This window comes from Schizophyllum commune (genome assembly GCF_000143185.2).
Source record: "Schizophyllum commune H4-8 unplaced genomic scaffold SCHCOscaffold_6, whole genome shotgun sequence".
NCBI lineage: Eukaryota > Fungi > Basidiomycota > Agaricomycetes > Agaricales > Schizophyllaceae > Schizophyllum > Schizophyllum commune.
In genome coordinates, this window is record NW_026089543.1 from 985552 (window position 1) to 1006508 (window position 20957).

The 20957-nt window shown below is 57.7% G+C and overlaps 12 protein-coding genes across 12 annotated transcripts; 6 read left to right on the plus strand and 6 right to left on the minus strand.

The window, feature by feature from the left end:
* Nucleotides 1-662: 662 nt before the first annotated feature.
* SCHCODRAFT_02701246 (ACN9-domain-containing protein) lies at nucleotides 663-1252 on the minus strand (the record flags this gene model as incomplete). The annotated part of the gene is made up of 4 exons (XM_003031788.1): nucleotides 663-770; nucleotides 827-972; nucleotides 1029-1108; nucleotides 1167-1252. 4 exons carry the CDS (start codon nucleotides 1250-1252, stop codon nucleotides 663-665), a joined length of 420 nt encoding a protein of 139 aa, XP_003031834.1.
* A 506-nt stretch (nucleotides 1253-1758) lies between these two features.
* SCHCODRAFT_02625758 (PLP-dependent transferase) lies at nucleotides 1759-4505 on the plus strand. The gene is made up of 4 exons (XM_003032226.2): nucleotides 1759-1994; nucleotides 2041-2288; nucleotides 2340-4145; nucleotides 4201-4505. Exons 1-4 carry the CDS (start codon nucleotides 1825-1827, stop codon nucleotides 4413-4415), a joined length of 2439 nt encoding a protein of 812 aa, XP_003032272.1. The 5' UTR covers nucleotides 1759-1824; the 3' UTR covers nucleotides 4416-4505.
* A 398-nt stretch (nucleotides 4506-4903) lies between these two features.
* SCHCODRAFT_01152377 (uncharacterized protein) lies at nucleotides 4904-5821 on the minus strand (the record flags this gene model as incomplete). Its single annotated transcript, XM_050341112.1, has 2 exons — nucleotides 5354-5821; nucleotides 4904-5167 (listed from the first exon to the last, which is right to left on the minus strand). The coding sequence occupies exons 1-2, from the start codon at nucleotides 5675-5677 to the stop codon at nucleotides 4904-4906; spliced, it is 588 nt and encodes a 195-aa protein (XP_050200016.1). The 5' UTR covers nucleotides 5678-5821.
* Nucleotides 5822-5957: 136 nt separating this feature from the next.
* On the plus strand, nucleotides 5958-6272 carry SCHCODRAFT_02503024 (uncharacterized protein; the record flags this gene model as incomplete). Its single annotated transcript, XM_050343140.1, has 1 exon — nucleotides 5958-6272. One exon carries the CDS (start codon nucleotides 5958-5960, stop codon nucleotides 6270-6272), a length of 315 nt encoding a protein of 104 aa, XP_050200017.1.
* A 500-nt stretch (nucleotides 6273-6772) lies between these two features.
* Nucleotides 6773-8689, plus strand: SCHCODRAFT_02625763 (uncharacterized protein). Its single transcript, XM_003032225.3, has 2 exons — nucleotides 6773-6822; nucleotides 6883-8689. Exon 2 carries the CDS (start codon nucleotides 6890-6892, stop codon nucleotides 8321-8323), a length of 1434 nt encoding a protein of 477 aa, XP_003032271.1. The 5' UTR covers nucleotides 6773-6822; nucleotides 6883-6889; the 3' UTR covers nucleotides 8324-8689.
* Nucleotides 8206-9839, minus strand: SCHCODRAFT_01300596 (uncharacterized protein). Its single transcript, XM_050341407.1, has 4 exons — nucleotides 9380-9839; nucleotides 9213-9273; nucleotides 8982-9154; nucleotides 8206-8930 (listed from the first exon to the last, which is right to left on the minus strand). Exons 1-4 carry the CDS (start codon nucleotides 9765-9767, stop codon nucleotides 8434-8436), a joined length of 1119 nt encoding a protein of 372 aa, XP_050200018.1. The 5' UTR covers nucleotides 9768-9839; the 3' UTR covers nucleotides 8206-8433.
* Nucleotides 9840-9968: 129 nt separating this feature from the next.
* Nucleotides 9969-11060, minus strand: SCHCODRAFT_02578384 (uncharacterized protein). The gene is made up of 4 exons (XM_003031787.2): nucleotides 10829-11060; nucleotides 10561-10775; nucleotides 10335-10495; nucleotides 9969-10263 (listed from the first exon to the last, which is right to left on the minus strand). The coding sequence occupies exons 1-4, from the start codon at nucleotides 11032-11034 to the stop codon at nucleotides 10153-10155; spliced, it is 693 nt and encodes a 230-aa protein (XP_003031833.1). The 5' UTR covers nucleotides 11035-11060; the 3' UTR covers nucleotides 9969-10152.
* A 106-nt stretch (nucleotides 11061-11166) lies between these two features.
* Nucleotides 11167-13078, plus strand: SCHCODRAFT_02541911 (uncharacterized protein). Its single transcript, XM_003032224.2, has 5 exons — nucleotides 11167-11905; nucleotides 11965-12263; nucleotides 12316-12723; nucleotides 12777-12840; nucleotides 12892-13078. The coding sequence occupies exons 1-5, from the start codon at nucleotides 11609-11611 to the stop codon at nucleotides 13012-13014; spliced, it is 1191 nt and encodes a 396-aa protein (XP_003032270.1). The 5' UTR covers nucleotides 11167-11608; the 3' UTR covers nucleotides 13015-13078.
* Nucleotides 13079-13836: 758 nt separating this feature from the next.
* SCHCODRAFT_01352564 (uncharacterized protein) lies at nucleotides 13837-15719 on the plus strand. The gene is made up of 5 exons (XM_003032223.3): nucleotides 13837-14146; nucleotides 14200-14498; nucleotides 14541-14942; nucleotides 14997-15060; nucleotides 15146-15719. The coding sequence occupies exons 1-5, from the start codon at nucleotides 13856-13858 to the stop codon at nucleotides 15263-15265; spliced, it is 1176 nt and encodes a 391-aa protein (XP_003032269.1). The 5' UTR covers nucleotides 13837-13855; the 3' UTR covers nucleotides 15266-15719.
* Nucleotides 15417-17406, minus strand: SCHCODRAFT_01352566 (uncharacterized protein; the record flags this gene model as incomplete). Its single annotated transcript, XM_003031786.2, has 8 exons — nucleotides 15417-15719; nucleotides 15768-15827; nucleotides 15875-15990; nucleotides 16044-16411; nucleotides 16465-16917; nucleotides 17043-17113; nucleotides 17136-17279; nucleotides 17356-17406. 8 exons carry the CDS (start codon nucleotides 17404-17406, stop codon nucleotides 15639-15641), a joined length of 1344 nt encoding a protein of 447 aa, XP_003031832.1. The 3' UTR covers nucleotides 15417-15638.
* Nucleotides 17407-17825: 419 nt separating this feature from the next.
* Nucleotides 17826-19114, plus strand: SCHCODRAFT_02625782 (NAD(P)-binding protein). The gene is made up of 4 exons (XM_003032222.2): nucleotides 17826-18012; nucleotides 18067-18348; nucleotides 18405-18479; nucleotides 18537-19114. The coding sequence occupies exons 1-4, from the start codon at nucleotides 17917-17919 to the stop codon at nucleotides 19086-19088; spliced, it is 1005 nt and encodes a 334-aa protein (XP_003032268.1). The 5' UTR covers nucleotides 17826-17916; the 3' UTR covers nucleotides 19089-19114.
* Nucleotides 19115-19287: 173 nt separating this feature from the next.
* On the minus strand, nucleotides 19288-20881 carry SCHCODRAFT_02625787 (uncharacterized protein). The gene is made up of 6 exons (XM_003031785.2): nucleotides 20607-20881; nucleotides 20436-20553; nucleotides 20076-20384; nucleotides 19812-20014; nucleotides 19558-19759; nucleotides 19288-19506 (listed from the first exon to the last, which is right to left on the minus strand). Exons 1-6 carry the CDS (start codon nucleotides 20829-20831, stop codon nucleotides 19406-19408), a joined length of 1158 nt encoding a protein of 385 aa, XP_003031831.1. The 5' UTR covers nucleotides 20832-20881; the 3' UTR covers nucleotides 19288-19405.
* Between the last annotated feature and the right edge of the window lie 76 nt (nucleotides 20882-20957).

Below are 20957 nucleotides of genomic sequence, written 5' to 3' on the forward strand. Positions count from 1 at the left end.
ACGCTGCCTTCCCATGTTGTAACAGCACCAGCATTCGACGTCAGCGTCTCGTTCCTTTTGCGCGATAAGCAGTTCACCTGTCATGTCGGTAATCTTCGTGCGGACGACGCGAGGTGGTAGGTGGACAGAATGGGAAGAAGGAGGAGGACCACTGCCACCGCTGAATCGCCGAATCAAATCAGGACTGCCTCTTCACTTGCGTGCGGATGACACCCGCTCAGCTGAGCAGGAGGATGGTCTGTTGGCTGCCAACGTGAGGCCTCGCCCCAAGAAGGCGCCGCCCACGCACACACAGCCTAATGATGGCCAGCGCTGCTACCGGTCGTCCGTAACCGTAACTGACGAAAACGTCATTTTTGTGACGCGACGGCAGACACACCCTCGGAAACGCATCCAATCGAGGCAATAACGAGAATGCGCCCATGAAAGTTCGTTTATCACTCCGATGCCTGCATGTCAGGAGCAAATCTCGTGACTTGGAAACAACCTTGCATCTTGAGATGAGCGGTCAGTTGCCTGTAGACGCGAGCGCGAAAGTGCTGGTCGCTTACCGTGCTATGAGCTATAAGACACATTTTTCGGGCTCAAGAGTGAGTACCAGAAAGTCCGAAGGAAGATGAATAAAAGAGCCAAGTGGGTAACGAGAGATACTAGTGCAGAATTCACTGGTGACCAGGTTCTGACTCGCCTAAGTCCTGGCTAGCAGGCTTCCACACGTCCTTCGTTGCATGCATCAGCTCGTATAGCTGCCCCAACTGCTCGGCGGACATCTACGAAAGAAATTCAGCCTACAACACTTGCAGAGATTGGCGCGACCTCGGCTCACCTTCTCAATCAACATAGGGTCGAGTTTCCGCCCCGAGAAGTTGACGCTGCCCTCATCCTTCGGTAGTTGGTCAAGGTATAGCTTCCACTCCGTCAAGAAAGCGATGATATGCAGTGGGTTATCGACCTTGCGGTGTCTCCGAAACTCTGGGGTAACGAGCGTAAGAGGCGGCTCCGGATTGGTTGCGCGCGAAGCGACGTACCAGCCTTCACATAGTCGTCCCCCAGACTTCTCATCTCTGGTGGAAGATACCTGTGCCCGCGCAGTATGCCTCTGTACAACCTGCAGCCGGATTGTCAGCCTGTCGACGTTCCGAGCGGGGCCGGATAGCGGAACGCACTGAATAGGCGGAAGCAGGGACGCGCTTGCCTCGCGGAGAGGACCAGTAGAGACACTTGAAGCTCGTCGTATGGTAGTGGCGAACATTCTGACCGCGACGAAGACTTAGCGCGCAGACCGTCTATTCGAGTGATGGTTGGGAATTAAGCGCCGAGGCGCGCGTGGCAGATTGACCCGCTCGAGCACGTGCTATTGCCCGATATGGCAGGTATTGTAGTCGTACTTGTATCATGGCTTTTCTTCTCCTTCCATGTTCCTACGCCCGAGCCCCATACAGACGCACTTTTCGCATCCATCGTAGAGCCCGAGGGTCATCTCAGACCATCCGAAGCCCGCACCAAGTACACAACGACTTCGTAGAAGACCTCTGAGCGTTTCTTGTTTCTGTGTCCTTCACAATCGATATCCGAGGTATTTCAGAGAGGACATCTCCGTGCACAGACCAACTGACCATGATTGTCGTGGCAGTCTGCGCGGGGGGTCCCGCAAGACTTGCCTGGCAATGCCTGGGGGTATTTCACCGGACATGATGCAATGATCGGCGATCGCGTTTGCCGCGCGGAGCGCCGACGCCTGACGCGATCCTGCGCCTCTTTCTCCCCGACCTGACTCGTTCTCTCCCTCGACGGCTTCCAGAGGTCATGAAACGGTCGTGAACAATGTCCAGCCTGTTCAAACACCTCAGAGTCCACCAAATCTTTGGTGCCAACACTGATGTCGGGAAGACCCTGCTCACGACGGCGTTGGTACGCGCGTCGGCGGCGAGAGGACATGATGTCTTCTACCTCAAGCCAGTCAGCACGGGGTCGATGAACGAGGCGGACGATGGGTGAGTGCGCCGCCAGTCAGATCGGATATACACTGACCTAGCGCAGTCACATTCAGCGCTTCACCAGCTCGGTCAAGAGCAAAGTACACGCCGACTGCTTGTATCGGTACACAGAACCCGTCAGTCCCCACCTCGCCGTCAAGCTCGATCAGAAGGACGCGCAGAATGTCAGCGGCGCGCCCGCGGATGGGACCGTGGTCAACGCCATCGCGGAGCACATCAAGACCTGCGCGTCGCGCGCGCACAAACTGGCAGGCAATCCCCTCGCACATATGTATGTCGAGACTGCTGGAGGTGAGCGCAAATGATATCTCGCCTATATCCCAGTCGACTGACATACTACAGGCGTCCACAGTCCATCACTGTCTGGTACCACACAACTGGATCTCTATCGCCCTCTCTTCCTCCCGACTATCCTTGTAGGAGACTCCAAGCTCGGCGGCATATCCTCTACCATCTCCTCTTTCGAGTCGCTGCACCTGCGCGGCTACACAGTGGACGCCATCCTGCTCTTCCGCGAGGGATACTACCGCAACTGGGAGTACCTCAAGTCATACTTCTCCGAGCGCGATATCCCCGTCTTCGCCCTCGACAAGCCGCCCGACCTGCACCCGGACCCCACGCAGAATTTCGCGCGTACGGACAAGTACTACCAGTCAGTCACTTCGGCAGACGGCGCAGACAGCATCGCCAGCATCCTCGACCACCTCGACTCCCGGCACGCACAACGTCAGACCGAGCTCTACTCCATGCCGCGTCGCGCGCTCGACACGATTTGGTGGCCCTTCGTTCAGCACGGTCTCATCGCCGGCGAGAAGGACATCAACGTCATCGACAGTGCCCACCGTGACTTCTTCAGCGTGCACCGGCCGACCTCCGACCCCAGCGCCTCCGCTCTTCAGCCCCAGTTCGACGGCTCGGCCTCCTGGTGGACGCAGGCCCTCGGGCATGCGCATCCCGCCGTCGCGCTCGCTGCCGCGCACGCCGCGGGCCGCTACGGACACGTCATGTTCCCCTCCGCCGTGCACGCCCCCGTGCTCGAGCTCGCCGAGCGTCTCGTCCAAGGGCCAGGTGCCGGGTGGGCGGACTACGCGTTCTTCTCCGATAACGGGTCGACAGGCATGGAGGTCGCACTCAAGATGGCGTTGCGCGCGTATGCGGTGCGCCACGAGTTGCGCGGCACGGAGGAGGCGAAGAAGCTGGGCATCCTCGGCTTGAAGGGCAGCTATCACGGCGACACGCTCGGCGCGATGGACGCGTGCGAGGATGGGGGTGTCTACTCGTGCGAGTGGCACAATGCGCGAGGGGTGTGGCTCGAGCCGCCGACCGTGGGCATTCGGGAAGGTGCGGTGTATGTCAGAGTTCCGGGGGCGGTCGTTGGGAAGGACGCGGACGAGCTCGTGCGCGCGGACTCGCTGTCGCGCGTGTACGATGTAGAATACCGCATGCAGACGACGTTGGCGAAATCGTATGAGGCGCATATCCGGAAGGTGCTTGGGAACATCGAGCGCGATGACACGCAGCTGGGCGCGCTCGTCCTTGAACCCCTCGTTATGGGCGCGGGCGGCATGATCTTCGTCGATCCGCTCTTCCAGCGCGTCCTCATTGACGTCGTGCGCGGGCGGGGCTCCTCTCGCTCCCCCTCATCTTCGACCGTTTCCTCCACCTCCACCGCCAACTCATCCTGGACCGGCATGCCCGTCATCTTCGACGAGGTCTTCGCCGGCCTCCACCGCCTCGGTCTCGAGTCCGCCGCCCCGCTCCTTGGCGTCACGCCCGACATCGCCGTGTACGCCAAGATCCTCACCGGCGGCCTCCTCCCGCTCGCTGCCACGCTCGCCTCGCGCGACATCTACAATGCGTTCTTGAGCGACTCGAAGGCGGACGCGCTCCTGCACGGGCACTCTTACTCTGCGCACGCGGTCGGGTGCGCAGTTGCGAATGAGGCGCTCAATCAAATTGCGAGGTTGGAGAAGGAGGGTACGTGGGACTCGGCGAGAGCGAGATGGGCGCCGACCACGACGGAGGAGGCGAGGGTGTGGAGTCTGTGGGACCCGACGTTTGTGAAGGCGCTCTCGAAGCACGACAAGATCGCGGAGGTGATGACGCTGGGCACCGTCCTGGCGGTTAAGGTCAAGACGGAGCAAGGCGGTAAGGATGGCTTGCAGCTCCTGGCCGTAACATATATTCTGACCTTTACCACCAGGTTACGTCTCCCACTCTGCGCAAGAGCTGCTGAAGGGGCTCGGGAATGTTGAGCGTGGGGAGGGCGGGCTGTCGTCTGCGCCTGGGGGCGCGCCCTTCAGCATCCACTTCCGGACGCTGGGTGACGTAGCGTATCTGATGCTCAGCCTTAACACCGAGGATAAGGTCGTGCGGGAGGTCGAGGATCGGGTATGGCAGGCCATCGCAGCCGCTTGAACTTCGTATTTCCTCTTGTTGTGAGAAAGACCCAAATGTAAATACAATCTCAGCAGGTAATATATGCCCAAGGGGCCACTTGACTAGTTATCAGGACAATAATTAAGCCCCCGACGCGAGAAGTTGGCTAGAGACTCCCCTGGGCCCGGGGTGATACAGCCGTTTGCAGAATAGAATGCAGTCCCGTGCCGCGAGATTTCGAGCACGTGTGTCCCGTCGCGTCGCCAGGAACGCATACCTGCGCGCCCAGAGGAAGGAAGGAAGGAAGGAAGGAATATATTAATTCGGGGGAGGTCCCTAAAAAGGAACGGCCCTATCCGTCCTACGTAGCCTAGGAGAGAGTAAACTACGCGACGGAGCACCGCCGTTCTTATCGCTGTGGCATACAGGTAGCTATGTCAATAATGACTGCACCCATCACCTCACGAACTCAAACATTGGCACGAGGCTACTGAAACACAGTCCCAGGATATGTAGCTATGTGTAATCTATGTGACGACACTCTTCCTGTAGCGTGGAAGAACGAACATCGGCACGGTATCAAAAACTGCAAGAACGCGGTACACGAAATGTGCCCATAAAGCCCTAACGTCGTCCCGCTTGTGTTCCGCCAGCCACCAAATGAGGCGTAGGTCCCAATGGTCGTCTGGAGGAGGCTCGCGTTGCAAGCCGAGGTCGTCCAGCCTACGCAGGAATTCCTCGCGCAAATCAATGAGTGCAGCATGTCCTCGGCAGTGGAGGAGGGCATGTACCTCGTCCTCGACAGCTCCCCTACACATGCGGCAACGCCGATCTTCCCTTGCGCCCACTGCGTGTCGATAGCGGTCCGGTCGTCTCTGCACCTCGACAGCTAGGGTGTGATCGCTCAACAGCAGCCTCGTCAGTGCCTTCCTGTGAGCGGGCACCGCAATTGAGAGGTACGGTCGCAACGCCCGCACCTTCCCTGTCGCGCGTGCATTCCAAAGATCCAGGCGCGACATTGCCTGAAGTTCGGCCGCTAAGAGATGGTCTGCCGCGTGTTCCACCTCTGTCTGCAGGGCAGGTAGAAGGTTGCGGTCGTGCAAGCGGACCAGTGATCGCTGATGAGCGGGCACGTAGGACTTGAGGACATGCTGCAGGTCCGTTATCCAGCAAGGGCACCCGTTGCGGGCGAGATCGAAGGACTCCTCCAGAGCAAGCCTTGCCAGATGGTCGTCCGATAGAGTCAAGAGATATCCCAGGTACCGAAGCGCCAACAATAAGCGTCGAGCGCGCAACGGCATGAGTCCAGTTTCCGTATTGAGGACGCCACGGATGCTGCGTGGATTCAAGCTGGCGAGGCGCCGCAGAAAATGGTCTTGGACCCCTTGCAGCTCCTTCACCAGTCTGTCATCGACATCAAGCGCCACTTCGCAGGCGAAGACGAGGTGGGGATCAATACGCATCATGTAGAGCTTCAACCCCACTGGCACGGGCAGAGTCCCCACCATGTCCTCGACCGCAAACATCGCGCTGGCCATCCCGCGCGCCTTCACCTCCTTGACATGGTAATTTCGTTCGAAAATGTTCTTCGTCGTCGAGCAGAAGATGGTTCCGACGTACTTGTACTCGCGCACGAAATCGATCCCCTCGCCGTTCACGGTCACGCGCACCAAACGCCGTGGGATGGGCCCAAACATCATTGCCTTTGTCTTTCCCGCATTGATGATCATGAAGTTGTCTGCGCACCATCTGGCGAAGGCATCGACAATGATCTGCAACGCTGCGAGCGTCTTAGCCAACAGTGCGACGTCGTCGGCCTGCTCAACGTGGGAGACCCCCACTCCATTCAGGCGTACCACGTCCGGCAGCGGCGGGATGGCGATGTCCGAGAAGTAGATGTTCCAGAGGCCCGGTGATGCAGAGTCTCCCGCGAGGATGCCTACCGTCGACTTGAACGCGTCCGTGTGTTGGCCGCCTCGTGTCACGACATAGGACATGTCACGGTAGAGCGTCGGTGGCCCTCGAGCGACACGTCTGATTGGTCTACGACGGTCGCGTGCTCGAAATTTCGCAGCACGGGACTGCATTCTATTCTGCAAACGGCTGTATATCCGTCTAAGTGGTGTTCTAGACTAACGCAGGCGTGGCAAATTGCACGTCCACCATACTGGGTTCCACCGTACGCAAGCACTGTCTTGTGACAGAGTGGGACGCGGGGGTCCCCTGGCATCTAGGGTCGTAATCAGAACAAGATACGTTTGTGTAACCGTGTGGATCCTAGCTTGCGCCGACCACGTGACCCAGCTTTTGTGCTCGAGCATTACCGAATTGCACCTTGCCTCCTACTACATACAGCTGTTCGGCGTTCAGTGCAAGTATCCCTCTGAGCCTGCACTGGCGGCCGTTGACAGAATCGCTACTCTCGGCGGGCTCAACAAAAGGAAAGGCGAGCGCTGCGTGATAACGACTGCGTTAACCTTGGGCTGACTGCATGCTTCACCAACAGTTCCGCGATGAGCTCAGACCACCCCGAACACCCTCAAGGACCCATCGCGCGTGTTCCGCCGGATGTCCTCCTCGAGATATTTGACGCCTGCCGCATCGTCAACGATGTTACCTTTGATGATGTCCCTTCATCTCTGGGGCCTGAGAACCGAGTCATCGTACGTGCCGGACCTCCTGCCGTCGCCGCCGTCTGTCAAAGCTGGCACAATCTTGCTATCCACACACCCACTCTCTGGACCGATGTCCACATCAAGTTTAGGACGTATTCGGATAACCTGTCGAGCGCCGCAGCCCTCCTCCGTGTCATCCTTTCTCGATCTGCAGAGCTGCCACTGAGCATATCGATGAGGTCCCACTGCAACAAGTACATCGTTACAGACGCTGCGAAAGCCTTGGTTGACGTCCTAATTGAACACTGCGCGCGGTGGACGCGTCTCGATGTCTTCGTCAGCGAGACGATCTTCCATCTTCTACTTCCCGCACGTGGTCGACTTGCACAGCTTCGGAGCGTACGGTCCATATTTCGGTTCAAGATGTTAGCCAGGCTGGACTGGACGCCCTTACGCGACCTCTTCAGTGACTGTCCAGCGCTTACAGACGTTGAGCACTGGGGGCCGCAGATTGACTTCCCGTGGGAGCAGTTAGAGCGCCTAAGCCTGAAAGGACGACCTTCACCTGCGGCACTTGAGCGCACGACACGCGCTCGCGCCCTTTATCTCACGGAGCAAACTATTGAAAGGTCCTCACATGGCTTGCTACGACCGGAAAGTTTGATTCGGGTCGAGCGTCCTCTGCTCCACAAACTCACGGTCGCAAGGGGCCACCGCCTCCGCTGCTTTCGCGCGCCAAATCTTGCGGAATGCCACGTCATAAAGGATACCCTCGACCCCGAAGACTTAGCCATTGTGACACATTACGTTCGGGGAGAAGGCGTCAAGCTCACCACACTGTCCATCAGCGTCGGATCTGCTCTTTCTGTTGAGCTGAGCGAGCTGTTCGCTCATTGCGACGCGCTGCAACATCTGCAGCTTAGGCTCCTCGCGAAAGATCAATCGGGAGAAGGTCTGGACGAGAATACGGTAGCCTTCAACGACGCGCTATCCTCCCTTGTGGTTCGTCATGACCGCCGCGCTTACCTGCCTGCTCTTCGTCGCCTGGGCATCATGATGATCTGGGTGACTTGCTCGGAAGAGGTCGCCTCGCTGTACGACATCGTTCGCTCACGAGCCCTTGCACCGGATATTGTCGCTCCTTGCCTGGAGACTCTTGTGCTGAGAATTCGCTTTGGGCTCCAACACCCAACGTCCTTTCCGGATGAAATCAACAACATCAAGGAAAGGTTGCAGTCTTGTCGATTGGAGGGGAAGCCCGCAGTCGACATTGACCACGACGATTCCGTCGAATTACGCCGTCTCTGGTGCGAAGAGTGGACTATGGTATAGGCACTGGGAGGCTAGCGGGTTCAAGGCGATACGTATACATTATTACTACATCCTCTGTTGTACAAGATACTACAGTATGCTACATAGATATTCACACAGCGCTCAGTAGCCTACATTGATGATCTTCCCCTGATACTTCTCCCGATCGTCATGATCGCTTGCGCGATGAAGTTCCCGACGTCCTTTCGCGACACCGTGTCTCCCGGCTCTTGTTCTGACGCCGTGTACGGCTCAGCTATCCCCTTGTCCGCCTCGCACTCTCCATGAGTCAACAGAGCCGGCTCTGCAGCTCGCCCGAGGCGGGAAGGCCCTTGCACTCGCGCCAGTTCGCGCCCACGATGTCCTCCGCCGGCTCGGGTTCCTCCTCGTCCCACGGGAAGCCTGCGAAGGGCGCAAGCACGCGCTCTACGTCCAGCTTGTCGCAATGCGGCATCGCGAGCGCGTGCGCTCAGAACGGCTTGAAGACACGCTATAGAGGACACGACGGCGATGCGTGGGTGCGGCGAGTGTTTAGGTATCGTGCAAAGTGTGTTGAGGAGACATCGCGTGACGAGACTGTGCGGCTCGATGGGGAAGCCTTCCGTTAGTGAGAATCGGGGCGTTCTTCCTGAATGTATTGTGAGAACACGAAAGCGATGGTAGACGCGGAAAGATCAACCAATGGTGAATAGCAGGGTGTCGACTGGCTTGTCCTTCGCTGCTTCTGCCCATGCGTGCGCGACGTCGTCTTGCTTCGATCTATCGCCTTTCACGAGGCGCGCCTTCCCTGGCCCGATGTTTCTGCGCAATACAGGATCAGCGTCAAAGACGGCCGGACTGTTGCTCCGGCATCTATGCAAGAAGGGAATGTGAGCAAAGGTATGTATGTGAGCAACAGCGTTGAGCCCACCTAGCAAACGGACGGCTGCAAGATACCCGGTGTTTTTGGAGCCTCCGAGTACGAGAACGTTCTGCAATGACACGTTCTGAAGATTAATACGGATAGGAGGAGATGCTGGATAGGAACGAAGAGGAATGGTGATAATCTATAGAGCTGCCACACTCACGGTGACTCACCCACCTTCATACCACAAAATTTGTAAGAAGTCTCAGGATACGACACCGCCCCGGCGACCAGCTGGCAGGCGTGGGCAAGGAAAGGAATGGAGAGGCCCGAGATGACGAGGATTGGTGTTGCTCGCCGCGCACAGGAACTCCGGAGCGATGGTGGGACCACAAAAGACGCTACCGCGCACGTGACGAACGGAAGATACTCGCGGGCCTTGGGCTTGACGACGACCGCGGAAGGGCTGGTATTCTGAAGACGCTTAGATTGAGTTTTGACACTGCGGATTGAGCCATTGGGGAGTGTCGTCTGATCCAGTTTGCGTTCGTGTTCTCGGAAGACGGTGAACAACGTGAAAGGAGTCGTAGATTTCACGGCCGCATCGCCATCTCGAGGCATAATATCGCACTGAGTACCCTCGATGGACGTGAAGCCGACAAGGACAGGCAAATTCCGATATGTGGACGCTCTTTTGATACGAAGATGGTGGTTCGAGGAAGAGACGGGAGTTTTGTGACACCACTGTGACACTCGCTGTCGGAACTTGCCGAGAGCAAACAATGGCAAATCGACCTCCCCTCAATTGCGGTATCTTGGACTCTTCCTGTATCTTCGCCCATAGATAACGCTGGTATAAGAGACAGTTTCACAGGGTACCTTTGCGCAAAGCTCCAAGGGGTCAACATGCAGAGTTTGACCCGGATGATACGAAAACCAGCATCGACGAAGTACACTGCAGCAAGCGAAGGCAGACAACATCTCAAAATCAACTCCAGACTCAGCTCTAATCATCCGCTCCAGGGCTCTTCTCTGACCCTCCGGTATCAGTTCCGTTCACAGCAGGTTTGTGACCCTCCGGATACACGATGATGGACTCCAAGTGAGCGAGCGCAGCCTGGCAAGCGGTCGTCATTCGCAAGTCTAGTACGGAGCAAAGCGGTTGTTGCCAGCGGAATTGTTGCGTACCCGCCCGACTTCACTGAGTTCCTCGTCCTCCCCGCCGGTGAAGGTCTCGAATTGGCCCTCTTGGCCGTCAATCAGCGCGTCATCAAACGCGTCGTCCTCGTCGTCGTTGGGGTCGGGGTGTAAGGATGCGCAGAGTGAGAGTGCTTCAAAGATGGGCTCGACTGGGGTGGGGGAGAAGGTGATATTAGAGTTTGATGTAGGAATGGAGGATGATGAGAGGACGTACGAGATGCGGCTGACTGTGGCACGATGCTGAGCTCGCGCAGAGCGGTGTATTCATCACTCTCTTGGGGTGCACCATTTGCTGCAGGAGCTCCAACTGAGTCGTCGAGCTGGCAGTATACGCAAGGACCGGACTCTGCCCTGGAAATGGCGTGCAAGGTGATGGTTGGGTAGTCGATCTGAAGACCGCGTCCGGACGCTGACATGAAGAACAAGGCACTGTGATATATCGGTGAGTAGACGGGCTAGATCATGCTGAGTGAGCGACTCACTTCTCGATGACAAACAACGTTCCCCTCGCACCGTCCTCCGTCGAGAAGCCTTCCAGTGGGGGATCGAGAGTTATAGACACATTCTCTTCCTTATGTCTCAAGACAGGCCGAATCTCAGAGAAGGAGGCAGGCGTGCTCCCAGTCAGAGCCTGGTGCTCCTCGGGCGTCGCGAATAGGGGCAGCTCAGTGATAGTCGTGCACGGCATTGTTGCTGGACTTGTTCAAGTCCAAGACGATCGCGATCGAGAGGGTCCGCCGGAGAACCGGGCCGAATCAATCAATGGACCCATACGGCCGCCGGCAAACCCCGTTTTGGTTCCTTTGCTTTCTGCGTCCATCGTCGGAGTCATGATCCACCAACAGCAGCCTTGACTCATGTTTACTGCTGCCCAGTCAGTGCCTATCTTCAGAACTTACCGCAGCCATGTCTTGTGCAGATCCCGGGTATGCCCTACAACAACGTTGGAAAGAAGCAATTCCTTGACCTCGGTGTATCGCGCGCTCATTCGAGCAAAAGCGGGATCGTATGGCGCCAACCCTTGCCTTTGACTTAGTTGAATGCACGGCAAAATACCGTCTGAACGAGCTTCGTGAGTCAACACGCCAAGTCCTGACTGCGAGACCTCCTGAATGCTCCGGATTGTGGCTGCTAGCATGCTTTGCCCGTATTCTTGCGAGTCAAGTCGATCTGTATAAATGACTGGTCGGCGTTCTCGAGGGCGTCACCGAACCCACTCTTGGCCTCTCCGTTCATCCTGCGGTCAATAGTGGCACTCTGTCATGTCCTACCGTTTCTTAGCATCTGATGCTTCGCTCACGACTTCGACCTCCGGCGATCGCTCTTCTGCACCCAGCTATACCGCCAAGCCACAAGCCGATGAAATTACTCTGCAGGGGTCCTTCGTGAGCGCGATGCCCATGGGCGAGTACGAGCAAGCTAGCGGCCCTCTTACACTTCGACTGCGCGGTCAAATTGAGGGTATTTCGAGGCCCGTCGTCTTCCACAAGCAGCGTGTCACCGGGGCTATCATGCTCAGACCCGAAGAGTGCACAGCAGCGACCCAGATCTCCCTGAAGGTGAGCTGTTCATCAAATTCCGATGACACAGATACTCACATTATAATCATTCATCTTAGTTTGAAGGGAACCTCTCACTCGACATCGACAGCGGTATTAGCCAGACGCATCACACTCTCAATGAGACGCATGTGCTGTGGCAGGCTACTGAGAGCTCGGCCGCGATTCCTAGCTATATCCCCTTCGACATTCAACTCGCCTCCGAGTTCGTCATGCAGGACGGCCAGCGTAGCCCACTTCCACCTACTATCGAATTTTCCTTCCCACCTCCTTCTTCCCTCCGAGCGCGCGCCACATACGCCATGACGATTGCAGTCGACCGGCGCAAGAAGCACGGCGTTCTCCCGAGGAGCAAGTCGTAAGTCCCTTCTGATGCATCCCGAGAACTTGCATTGATTAAGAGCGAGCAGGTTGACGGTCCCCTTCGACTACGTCAGACGCACCAAGCCTCATCTGCCGATGATCATCGCACCTTCGACAGAACTCACCGACAGCGCACAATGGTTCCACCAGACCTCACAGGTCGCCTTTAAAAGCGTTTCTACGCAGCCCCTCGAGGCCAAGCTCTCCATCCCCGCCGCGAAGGTGTACTGGATCGGCCATTGCATCCCCCTCCGTCTCAACATACACGGCGCACCCACCGTCCTCCGTGCGCTCTTCCCGCCCTCCGGGGAGGGCGTCAGCATCAGTGTCAACATCGTCCGCCAGGTCGTCGCGCGCGTCCGCAAGATGCCGGGGCGGAGGGAGATGGTGCTCGGTGTGGGCACCGTGCGCAGATCTCCGGGGAGAAGCGAGGACACAGTCGTGCGCTGGGAAGGGTGAGGCTCTTTCGCGTAGTGCGGCAGTCTCGTGTTTTGATGTTTACTCGTAGGCAGGTCCAAGTCTCAGGCCCGGAGACGATACCGGGCTTTGACGCTGGTGCGCTGCTTGTGAAGGTGTGGAATACGCGCATCATTTCCATTTTCCAATATTGACGCGTTGCGCAGGACTTCATCGTCGCCAAGATCACGCCGCCTGTAACCACAGTCACTCCTTTCGATCTCGCGCCACACAACATCCCCATCTCCATCCGCTTCACCACCGATCGCCACGAAGATGACCTCGCGTAACATCGCGCCAAATGATACAAGAATCACAAAGAATGTATATTCATTGACTTCCTTGCGAAGCTACCGTAGGGTGAACACATCGAGGAAGATACGCAAATCGGATGAAGACGCAAAATCACAGCAAATATGTTGCTCTGCGTTGAGCTGCCTCCCTCTTGCCGCGAACATTCCCGTCAATGTCCCTCACCACAAGAGCCTCATTGCTCAAGAGACATTCATGCCTTCTACCCTCGATCTGGGCGAGCCAATTCGCAGAGCATGACCGCGATTTCAAGTTGATCGCGAACGTCACAAATGCGTGACACGGCGCTTGCCGACGTTTTGGGACCAGCACGTGGCGCCCATAAACTCCCGTCCCACACACACTCATCCCGTTTAGCCTTCCACGCAAGGTGCTCCAAGTTCTGTATTCGTATCGCTCAGCATGTTCACCCAAACGGCAGTCTCATCAATACAAGCACGCGGGTTACAGTGGAGAGGCCTGCTCCCCGGCCTCATCGTCCTCGCCGCTCAGCGCGTATCTTGCAGCGAGGTCTCATGTGGGGTCTGATGGAAAGTGCTCTAGGAAGGGGACAGCACTATATATGCCCTCTCTAGATTAGTGCTCGACATTCGAGAAGATGGGTGACGCGGCACGTTCTCCCCGCGCGACCTGACTGGGGCTGAATCGCCGGCCTGCCTCTGTCCGGAAGGCTCAATGAATCAGTGCTCTCTATGCTGCTCGTATCTGACCGGCCTCTCGGGGGTACGCGTCACTTGGTGAAGGGACTATATGCCCGTGCTCGAAGGCGTATAAAAGCCCAGCGCCTCGACGCACCAGACGGGAAAGAAGCGCCTCACCATGTCCACCCACATCTTACCCTCGAGATCCTCTCTCTTCACCTCCGAAAATGGCTCGAGCGCTCCCATCTACACCGCTAAACCTCTGGCCGACGAGGTCACCTTGGAAAGTGCATCCATCTGTGGGCCGTCGCCCGGCGACTTCGAGCGCACTAGTGGGCCACTCGCCCTCCGCTTGCACGATCAGATCGACGGCGTCTCGCGCCCTACCATATATCACAAGCACCGCATCAGCGGAGCCGCTCTCATTCAGTCTGAGGAGTGCAGCAGTACGACGAAGGTCGCCTTGAAGGTGGGTTGAGCTATGCGTACTGGGGCTCAAACGTTAACCCAAACTATCGCCAGTTCGAGGGCGCCCTCACCATCGAGATCGATGGCGGCGTCAGTCAGACGATCTCGTTCCTCAGCGAGACGCACGTAGTCTGGCAGGCGCACGAGTGCTCTTCCTCCCCGCCTTCTCAGTTGCCCTTCACCATCGAATTGACTCCCGAATTTGCGGACAAGGATGGCCGACGGAGGCCACTGCCGCCCACTTGCAATTTCTCTCTCCCAAGCCCTACGTCGCTTCGTGCGCGCGCGTCCTATACCATGACGCTGACGGTCGACCGACGGAGGAAGCACGGTGTACTACCGAGGAGTAAATCGTAAGTGCATTCTCCGTTTCTCATTTGTGTCGGATCTGATAGACCCAGCCTCTCTATCCCCTTCGACTACGTCCGACGCAGCAAGCCGCATCTCCCGATGCGTGTTGGACCGGCCTCGGACGCGGCGCTCTGGTTTCACCAGACTTCTCAGATCGACTTCAAGACCCCTACGACCCAGCCACTGCTGGCGAAACTCTCCATTCCCGCGGCCAAGGTGTACTGGATTGGGCACTCCATAGCGTTCCACTTCACGCTCGCTGGGCCCTCCGATGCACTGCGATCTCTATTTCCGGAGCATGGGGCAGCCACTGTCAGTGTCAGCTTGATTCGCCAGGTCGTCGCAAATGTACGGAAGGTTATCAGGAGGGGAGAGATGGTGCTTGGCGAGGGTACGGTCCGCAGGATTGCTGACGGGAATCAAGATACGGTCCTGCGCTGGGAAGGGTAAGCCTGTCGAGATTACCCACGCTGTCTGCTTCGACTGAACCGTACCTGCAGAGAAGTGCGTGTCTCCCAGCCAGAGACGGTACCCGCATTCGATGCCGGTGCGCTGCTGGCGAAGGTGCGAATCTTCAGTGTTGCAGAGCGGGCCCACCATACCCTCGGTATCGCAAGGCTCTCGATCCCATCGCTGATATGTCTACCAGGACTTCATCGTCGCTGAAATCACACCGCCGATTGCCAACCCCGCGCCCTTCGATATGCCACCACAACGGATCCCGATCTTCATCCGCCTGACCACGGACAAGCATGAGGACGATCCTTAGGCCAAATGAGTGTCTCTTCTGCTGCACACACAACGCTCGAGAGCTGCACACACGACGCCTGAGAGCCGCGCACGCGACGCTCGAGAGCTTCACTCAGTGACCTGTACGGAAGCGAGTAAGACGGGGTGTGTATTGTAGCAATAACTTGGTCTGTATGATAAGTAGCGCGTTAGGGGGTGTATGATGAGTAGCCCGTTAGGCGGCATATTGTGAGTAGCGTGTCGTCCTCAAGGACTCGGAGGCGGCGGGAAGCACACACGTGTGCGACGTGCTCTCAAGTAAGCAAGAAGATCGCTAGCCGATTAGTGGGCAATACCTCTTGCGAGCGCTTGACTTGGGCGCCTAACCCGGAGAGCATCGGCAACCTCTTCCCCTACGCGGTCTTGTGTTCTGCCTCCTTCTCCCCCGAACCAGTCAGCATCTCCCAAAGCTCGGGACCATCCCGTATGAAGGCCTGTCAATAATCAGCGATGGCAGCGAGGGAGGATACAGAGCCGCGTACGATGACGACCTCAACGGCGATGAGCAGGATGATGATGACCTCCATGTCGTGCGCGGAGCTCTAGAGGAAGGTCAGTCATTGTCTGGCTCGAATCAAAGTAAACTTACCTCCGTGAGGAGTTGTCGCAGCGTGGATTGCATCTCGCCGGCGTACGTGATCTTCTCGTTGACCGAGTCCGTCCTCGCCTTGATCTCCAGCGCATCACTGAGCGACTTGAAGTGGCCTGGAAACCCCGTTCAGCACCACTTTCCATCTTTCGACTCTCACTACACTCACGCTCCAACTCCGGCTCCTCCCAGTAAAAGTCCGGCACGTCGCTGTAGTTCTCCCGGTTCAGGCTGATGCCCTGCCTGAACTTCATCAGCGTCCCGAGCTTCTTGATGAGCGTCTTGCGGTCCATATTCGGCTTGCCCGTGCGCTCGAGCGCGAGGGGGAGCGCGGCGAGGGAGGAGAGGTACTCGTCGAGGGACACCTCGAGGGCGGAGAGGGAGGTCGAGCGCGCGAGGGCCTGGGAGAAGGCGTAGCGCGCGAGGAGGGTCTCGCGCGGGTAGACGGGGGAGGGAAGGGTGTCGAGCAGCGGGTGCTCGTTGCTGAAGGTGGTCGGCTTGCCGAGGAGGATGAGGTCGCCTTGGAGGCGGGTGTCTCTGGAGGGGGAGGGGGGTTAGGAAAGGGGTGGGAGGAAGAACGGGGCACGCACTCTGCAGAGTCGGTCACGAACTCGAGCTCCTCCGTCTCCGGCTCCGCGAGCGGGTTCACCTCGAGCCCGGGCACGCGCTTCGTGACCTGCGCGGCGAAGGTCTTGAGGTCGGCCTCTTCCAGGCCCCAGCCCACGATGCTCCCGTTCGCGAAGATGAAGAGCTCGCCCTCGCGCGCGCCGTTCGTCCAGCGCGGGACCCACCACGAGTCGTAGAGCGCGATGAGCTGCTCGGAGGTGGGCGGGCGGGAGCGGAGGCGGGAGAGGACGAAGCGTTCGGCGGTGGTGAGAGTGTTTACTGGCTGGATGCTGCTTCGGGTGGGCGTCGGGTTGGAGCGGATGGGGAGGGACTGGGCGGCGGCGCGGCGGAGGGGGGTGGCTGCCTTGGGCTTCCGGGGCTTCTCCTCAGGGTCCAGCGCTCTTGGGGACGTGGTGAACGCTCTCAAGGAGAGGATCCTGGGTGCTACGCAGCATGGTGTCGGACTGCGTGCAAGATTCCTGCATATTGAGGACGATCCATGCCTGAGGCTTGCTAACTGAGGCGTTCAGAACATGGTCGCTGTCTACAGCGTTCAGCTTACCATGGTCGACTGTTCCTACTCGGGTATTGCGTAAAGTCGGATAAGGAGAGCAGAATACGCAAGATGATGTTCTGGGGAAACCCGTTTACACACGAGAGCGAAGCCAAGGTTCAATTGCAGAGACGCGCCGCCGATCGCCTTCGCGGCGTTACGGATGAAGCGGGCCGATGGAGACTTGGCCGCAAGATTCGCGTGGCTTGCTCGTGATGGTGGGAATCCATGGTTCGACTTCCAGCGCTGTACTTATGCATAGCTTCAAGTTCTTTAACATCCCTGAGCTCCTCGTAGGAGCCATAGGAGCGCGCTTCGATACTTCGTCACTTGACTTGTCGCTGGAAAGTGTCCGAGGGTCTTCTTGCTTCATCTTTGGGAATCCTTTGTGTGCATGCTGTAGTATCGGTATGTTATAGATCGAAAAACCTGAGCTTCTACTTCGACGCGTCATCGAAGAGCAAGCAAGATGCACTGGGCATGATGAGGGATGGAAGAGGGCCGAAGCCAAGCCCTCCTTCGGCTTTTGCCGGCATACGTCATCCGACGCCGAAGCGGCATGGGTTGGACTCAACTACACCGTCTGAACTGCTGGCGTGGGTGGCAAGTCTTGGGCTGAATTCCGTTGGCTATACATCGGATCTCCTATTCCTGCTCTAAACATGTCCTCTGTGCGAAACATATATTCGCAATAGCTGAACTATCCGCTGACTTCTCGCCTTTTCCCGAAGACTCCGGGAAAAAGGCATGTATGTCAGGCCAGTTAGAAGGTTCGGTTGGAGGTAACCGTACACCTGCATAAGTACCGGGTCCTTCTCATGAGACCTTAATTCTGTCTTCTCCCCTCTCCAGCAAACTCCAGCATCTTCGCACACTCAACGGCATGTCTGACGCAAGCAAGCCCCTTGTCGTTGTCGCCGGCGCTACTGGTGCCACCGGTACCAGCGTCATCAACGGTCTGCTGCGCTCTGGAAACTATGTGCGCACGACTCACTTCGGCCCCTATTTAATCTGTACTAACATTCGCCTACAGCGCGTAGCTGCCATAGTCCGCTCTGCGGACAAGCCTGCCGTCGTCGACTTCAAGAACCGCGGCGTCGAGATCCTTGTCTGCCCCGACCTTGCCAAGGCGACGCACGCCGAACTTGTCGAGCTGCTCAAGGGTGCAGACTTCGTGGTCTCCACCGTTCATGCGGTCATCTTGAGCGCGCAGCGTGCGCTATTCGCTGCGGCAAAGGAGGCCGGCGTGAAGCGCGTCGTCCCGGACGACTTCAGCACGCACGCGCCCCCTGGTGCTATGCTCCTCAACGATATTGTGAGAATCTTCTGGATCGTTGACGATGCGGTCGCTTAAAGGGATTGGTCACACAGAAACTTGGTATCCGTGACTATATTCGCGAGCTTGGCATTGGCTACACCTTCGTCGAAGTCGGCCTTTGGTACGAGGTAAGTCGATTATTGCCTTACAGCAGTTGCACCCCACTCACCAGGATTTCTCGCCAGTCCCTCCTCCCGTACCCGCCCAGCTACGCCGGCAACCCGCTCGCGGACATGAGCATGCTGTTCCGCGGCGCAGGCGACGTGTCCACCGCCTGCACCGCGCTCGCCTCCATCGGCGACTTCGTCGCGCGCATCCTGCTCGACCCGCGCACGCTCAACCAGACCGTCTTCGCGTGGGAGGACGAGCGCACGGAGGCGGACTTCTTCCGCATCGCGGAGGCGAAGTGCGGCGACGCGGAGGCGTTCCGCGCGCGCATCGTGCGCGTGCCCGCGGACGCGCTCGCCGCGCAGATCGAGGACGCGAAGGCGAAGGGGGACGCGGGGATCACGATGCGGTTCTTCCTCGAGTATGGGTATAGCACGTTTGTAAGGGGGGATAATACGGTGGAGAAGGCGGTGAGGGATGGGGCGCTGGATGCGAAGGTGCTGTATCCGGATATGTATCCCAGGAAGAGCGTGGAGGAGTTCGCGGAGACGTTCTACCCGAACCCGCCGTACCCGTGGCCGGAGGAGACGATCAAGGCGTGGAGTCAGTTGCAGACTGAGGCGATGTAGAGACAGGGGCGTACAGCAGAAGTCATACTTATTTTCCCCCATACAATGTATCAATTACTGTGACTGCGTCTGTCAGCTGGCGAAAGGTTGATTCAGTGTCTCAAAAAGCAAAGATCAGAGCGAAAACCCTCGCAATGCGACGGCATCAAAGGAAAGGACCCTTTGACGTATGAGAACAGCATTCGCTCATAGCCGGTTATTCAGGATCACGTACGGCAGTATACATTGTTACACGGATACACAGAAATACAAAGTACAACGATTTTTGGCGCGGCGTTTCGACATGACCAGCGAGTTCAAGTTCAGCGAATCAACCATTAGCCCTGCTTGTTCACCTGGGCCTGAACCTGCTTGCCAAGATTGTCCAGCGACACCTGCTCGATTTGGGTGATGAACGCAGCCTGACGATACTTGTCGACTGCGAGCGGATTTCAGCTCGCAAACATGTATGGCATAGGGAAAAACTCACCGGCAGCCGCGAGATCGTTCCATTTGGCAACGAGCTTCTCGTCCACGAAGCTTGCGATGGCCGCGTTGGCCTGGCGGACGTTCGTGTTGACCATGTTCCTGAGGCTGCTCAGGTCCGCGGCAATGGACTGCCAGATCCCGAGCATCGCCTGGACGACCTCGATAGCGGCTGCGAGCGAGTCCAGGAATCCAGACAAGTTCGACTGTAGGAGTTGTTCAGAGCCTATAACGGGAGCGCGTGACTGGGGCACTTACCCCGATGCAATTGAGGTCGGCGATGAGGCGCTTCTCGTCCTGGATCTTGGTTTCCTCGTCGGTGACGTCCTTCTCAAGGCCATCGATGGCGCTCTTCAGCCTGGCAGCTGTTTTCCCGTATGCGGCGGCAATGCCAATCGCGATGAGCGTGCCGATGGGGAAAACCCAGGCGTAAGTGACGGTGGTGCACGCGATGATGACGTCTGTTCGATGCAGTAAGTTCTCAGTAGGCGCTATTGTTTTGGATTTTCGCGCAGAACTTACCTTTCTCGTACGCATCCATGTCGGCCTTGATGATGCGGCGGTTGCTTGCAAGGTCATCCTCGAGCTGTTGAATCTGGCCGACCTCGGTGTCGAGCCTGTCGGTGACGGCCTTCTGACGTTCCTTCAGCGAGGACTGGTCCTGCATGCACTGGTCCTGGAACGCGGTGAGGTTGCTGACGACGGCCGCGACCTTCGTCACGATGGTGTCCACGCTCTTCAGCTGTACGTCGATGAGGCCGTTGATGCTCTTCAAGGTCCCCTGCTGGTCCGAGGCCGTGGGTAGCTGCCGTATCATCTGGAAGATATTCGCTGGCAAGCGATATCAGCGGAGCCCAGACATGTCGTCACGGGGAGACGTACCGTAGTACGAGTTTTCCACTGTGCCCCCGGCATTCTGAGCGTAGTTGTAGACATCGTCGGCGACGGTGATGATGCTTGGGTAGGTGGTGTCCTTGAACGGAACGCAGTGGCTCTTGGTCTGCGATAGCTATGTCAGTCACGACGTTCGCCCAGTACGTGGATAAATCTCACTGTGGCGTACGAATCGACCAGGTCCTTGAGAACGCCTTCGAGCTTGACCATGGTATCGGTAGAGATGTTCAGATGCTCTTGGTAGCTCTTCGCGTCGGTCGGGAGAAGCACGCCCGCCCAGACGTACTTCAAGAGGTTGTACACATCACCGTGTTGGAGAATATAGTTCCCGTCGTCGTTGATGAGGCCCTTCGGGGACAGGTCGATTTGGGGGGCAAAAGACATGGCTTTGAAGGCGGCGAGGGGTTGACGAGGACGACCAGTGTAGACAGACGAGCTGTTGAGATTCACCTCAAGCCTTTCATGCTTATATAGAGCAGAGGATGCTAGGACGGGCAGACGACGTACACT

Bases quoted from the DNA above. Each gene is read 5' to 3' on its own strand.
- SCHCODRAFT_01352564 (XM_003032223.3), top strand. From the start codon at position 13,856: ATGTCCACCCACATCTTACCCTCGAGATCCTCTCTCTTCACCTCCGAA. The intron at 14,147-14,199 runs GTGGGTTGAGCT...AACTATCGCCAG, and splicing joins CGACGAAGGTCGCCTTGAAG to TTCGAGGGCGCCCTCACCAT. The intron at 14,499-14,540 runs GTAAGTGCATTC...CGGATCTGATAG, and splicing joins GTACTACCGAGGAGTAAATC to ACCCAGCCTCTCTATCCCCT.
- SCHCODRAFT_02625782 (XM_003032222.2), top strand. From the start codon at position 17,917: ATGTCTGACGCAAGCAAGCCCCTTGTCGTTGTCGCCGGCGCTACTGGT. The intron at 18,013-18,066 runs GTGCGCACGACT...ATTCGCCTACAG, and splicing joins TGCTGCGCTCTGGAAACTAT to CGCGTAGCTGCCATAGTCCG. The intron at 18,349-18,404 runs GTGAGAATCTTC...TTGGTCACACAG, and splicing joins CTATGCTCCTCAACGATATT to AAACTTGGTATCCGTGACTA.
- SCHCODRAFT_02625763 (XM_003032225.3), top strand. From the start codon at position 6,890: ATGAGCTCAGACCACCCCGAACACCCTCAAGGACCCATCGCGCGTGTT.
- SCHCODRAFT_01300596 (XM_050341407.1), bottom strand. From the start codon at position 9,767: ATGCCTCGAGATGGCGATGCGGCCGTGAAATCTACGACTCCTTTCACG. The intron at 9,155-9,212 runs GTGGGCTCAACG...CTTCTTGCATAG, and splicing joins TGCAGCCGTCCGTTTGCTAG to ATGCCGGAGCAACAGTCCGG. The intron at 8,931-8,981 runs GTTGATCTTTCC...CAATACATTCAG, and splicing joins CACCCTGCTATTCACCATTG to GAAGAACGCCCCGATTCTCA.
- SCHCODRAFT_02625787 (XM_003031785.2), bottom strand. From the start codon at position 20,831: ATGTCTTTTGCCCCCCAAATCGACCTGTCCCCGAAGGGCCTCATCAAC. The intron at 20,015-20,075 runs GTAAGTTCTGCG...TGCATCGAACAG, and splicing joins CATGGATGCGTACGAGAAAG to ACGTCATCATCGCGTGCACC. The intron at 19,760-19,811 runs GTAAGTGCCCCA...CAACTCCTACAG, and splicing joins CCGACCTCAATTGCATCGGG to TCGAACTTGTCTGGATTCCT.
- SCHCODRAFT_02625758 (XM_003032226.2), top strand. From the start codon at position 1,825: ATGTCCAGCCTGTTCAAACACCTCAGAGTCCACCAAATCTTTGGTGCC. The intron at 2,289-2,339 runs GTGAGCGCAAAT...GACATACTACAG, and splicing joins GTATGTCGAGACTGCTGGAG to GCGTCCACAGTCCATCACTG. The intron at 4,146-4,200 runs GTAAGGATGGCT...CTTTACCACCAG, and splicing joins GGTCAAGACGGAGCAAGGCG to GTTACGTCTCCCACTCTGCG.
- SCHCODRAFT_02578384 (XM_003031787.2), bottom strand. From the start codon at position 11,034: ATGCCGTGCACGACTATCACTGAGCTGCCCCTATTCGCGACGCCCGAG. The intron at 10,496-10,560 runs GTACGTCCTCTC...CCCCCACCCCAG, and splicing joins GCCACAGTCAGCCGCATCTC to TCGAGCCCATCTTTGAAGCA. The intron at 10,264-10,334 runs GTACGCAACAAT...ACCGCTTGCCAG, and splicing joins AACTCAGTGAAGTCGGGCGG to GCTGCGCTCGCTCACTTGGA.
- SCHCODRAFT_02541911 (XM_003032224.2), top strand. From the start codon at position 11,609: ATGTCCTACCGTTTCTTAGCATCTGATGCTTCGCTCACGACTTCGACC. The intron at 12,264-12,315 runs GTAAGTCCCTTC...AAGAGCGAGCAG, and splicing joins GTTCTCCCGAGGAGCAAGTC to GTTGACGGTCCCCTTCGACT. The intron at 12,724-12,776 runs GTGAGGCTCTTT...GTTTACTCGTAG, and splicing joins ACAGTCGTGCGCTGGGAAGG to GCAGGTCCAAGTCTCAGGCC.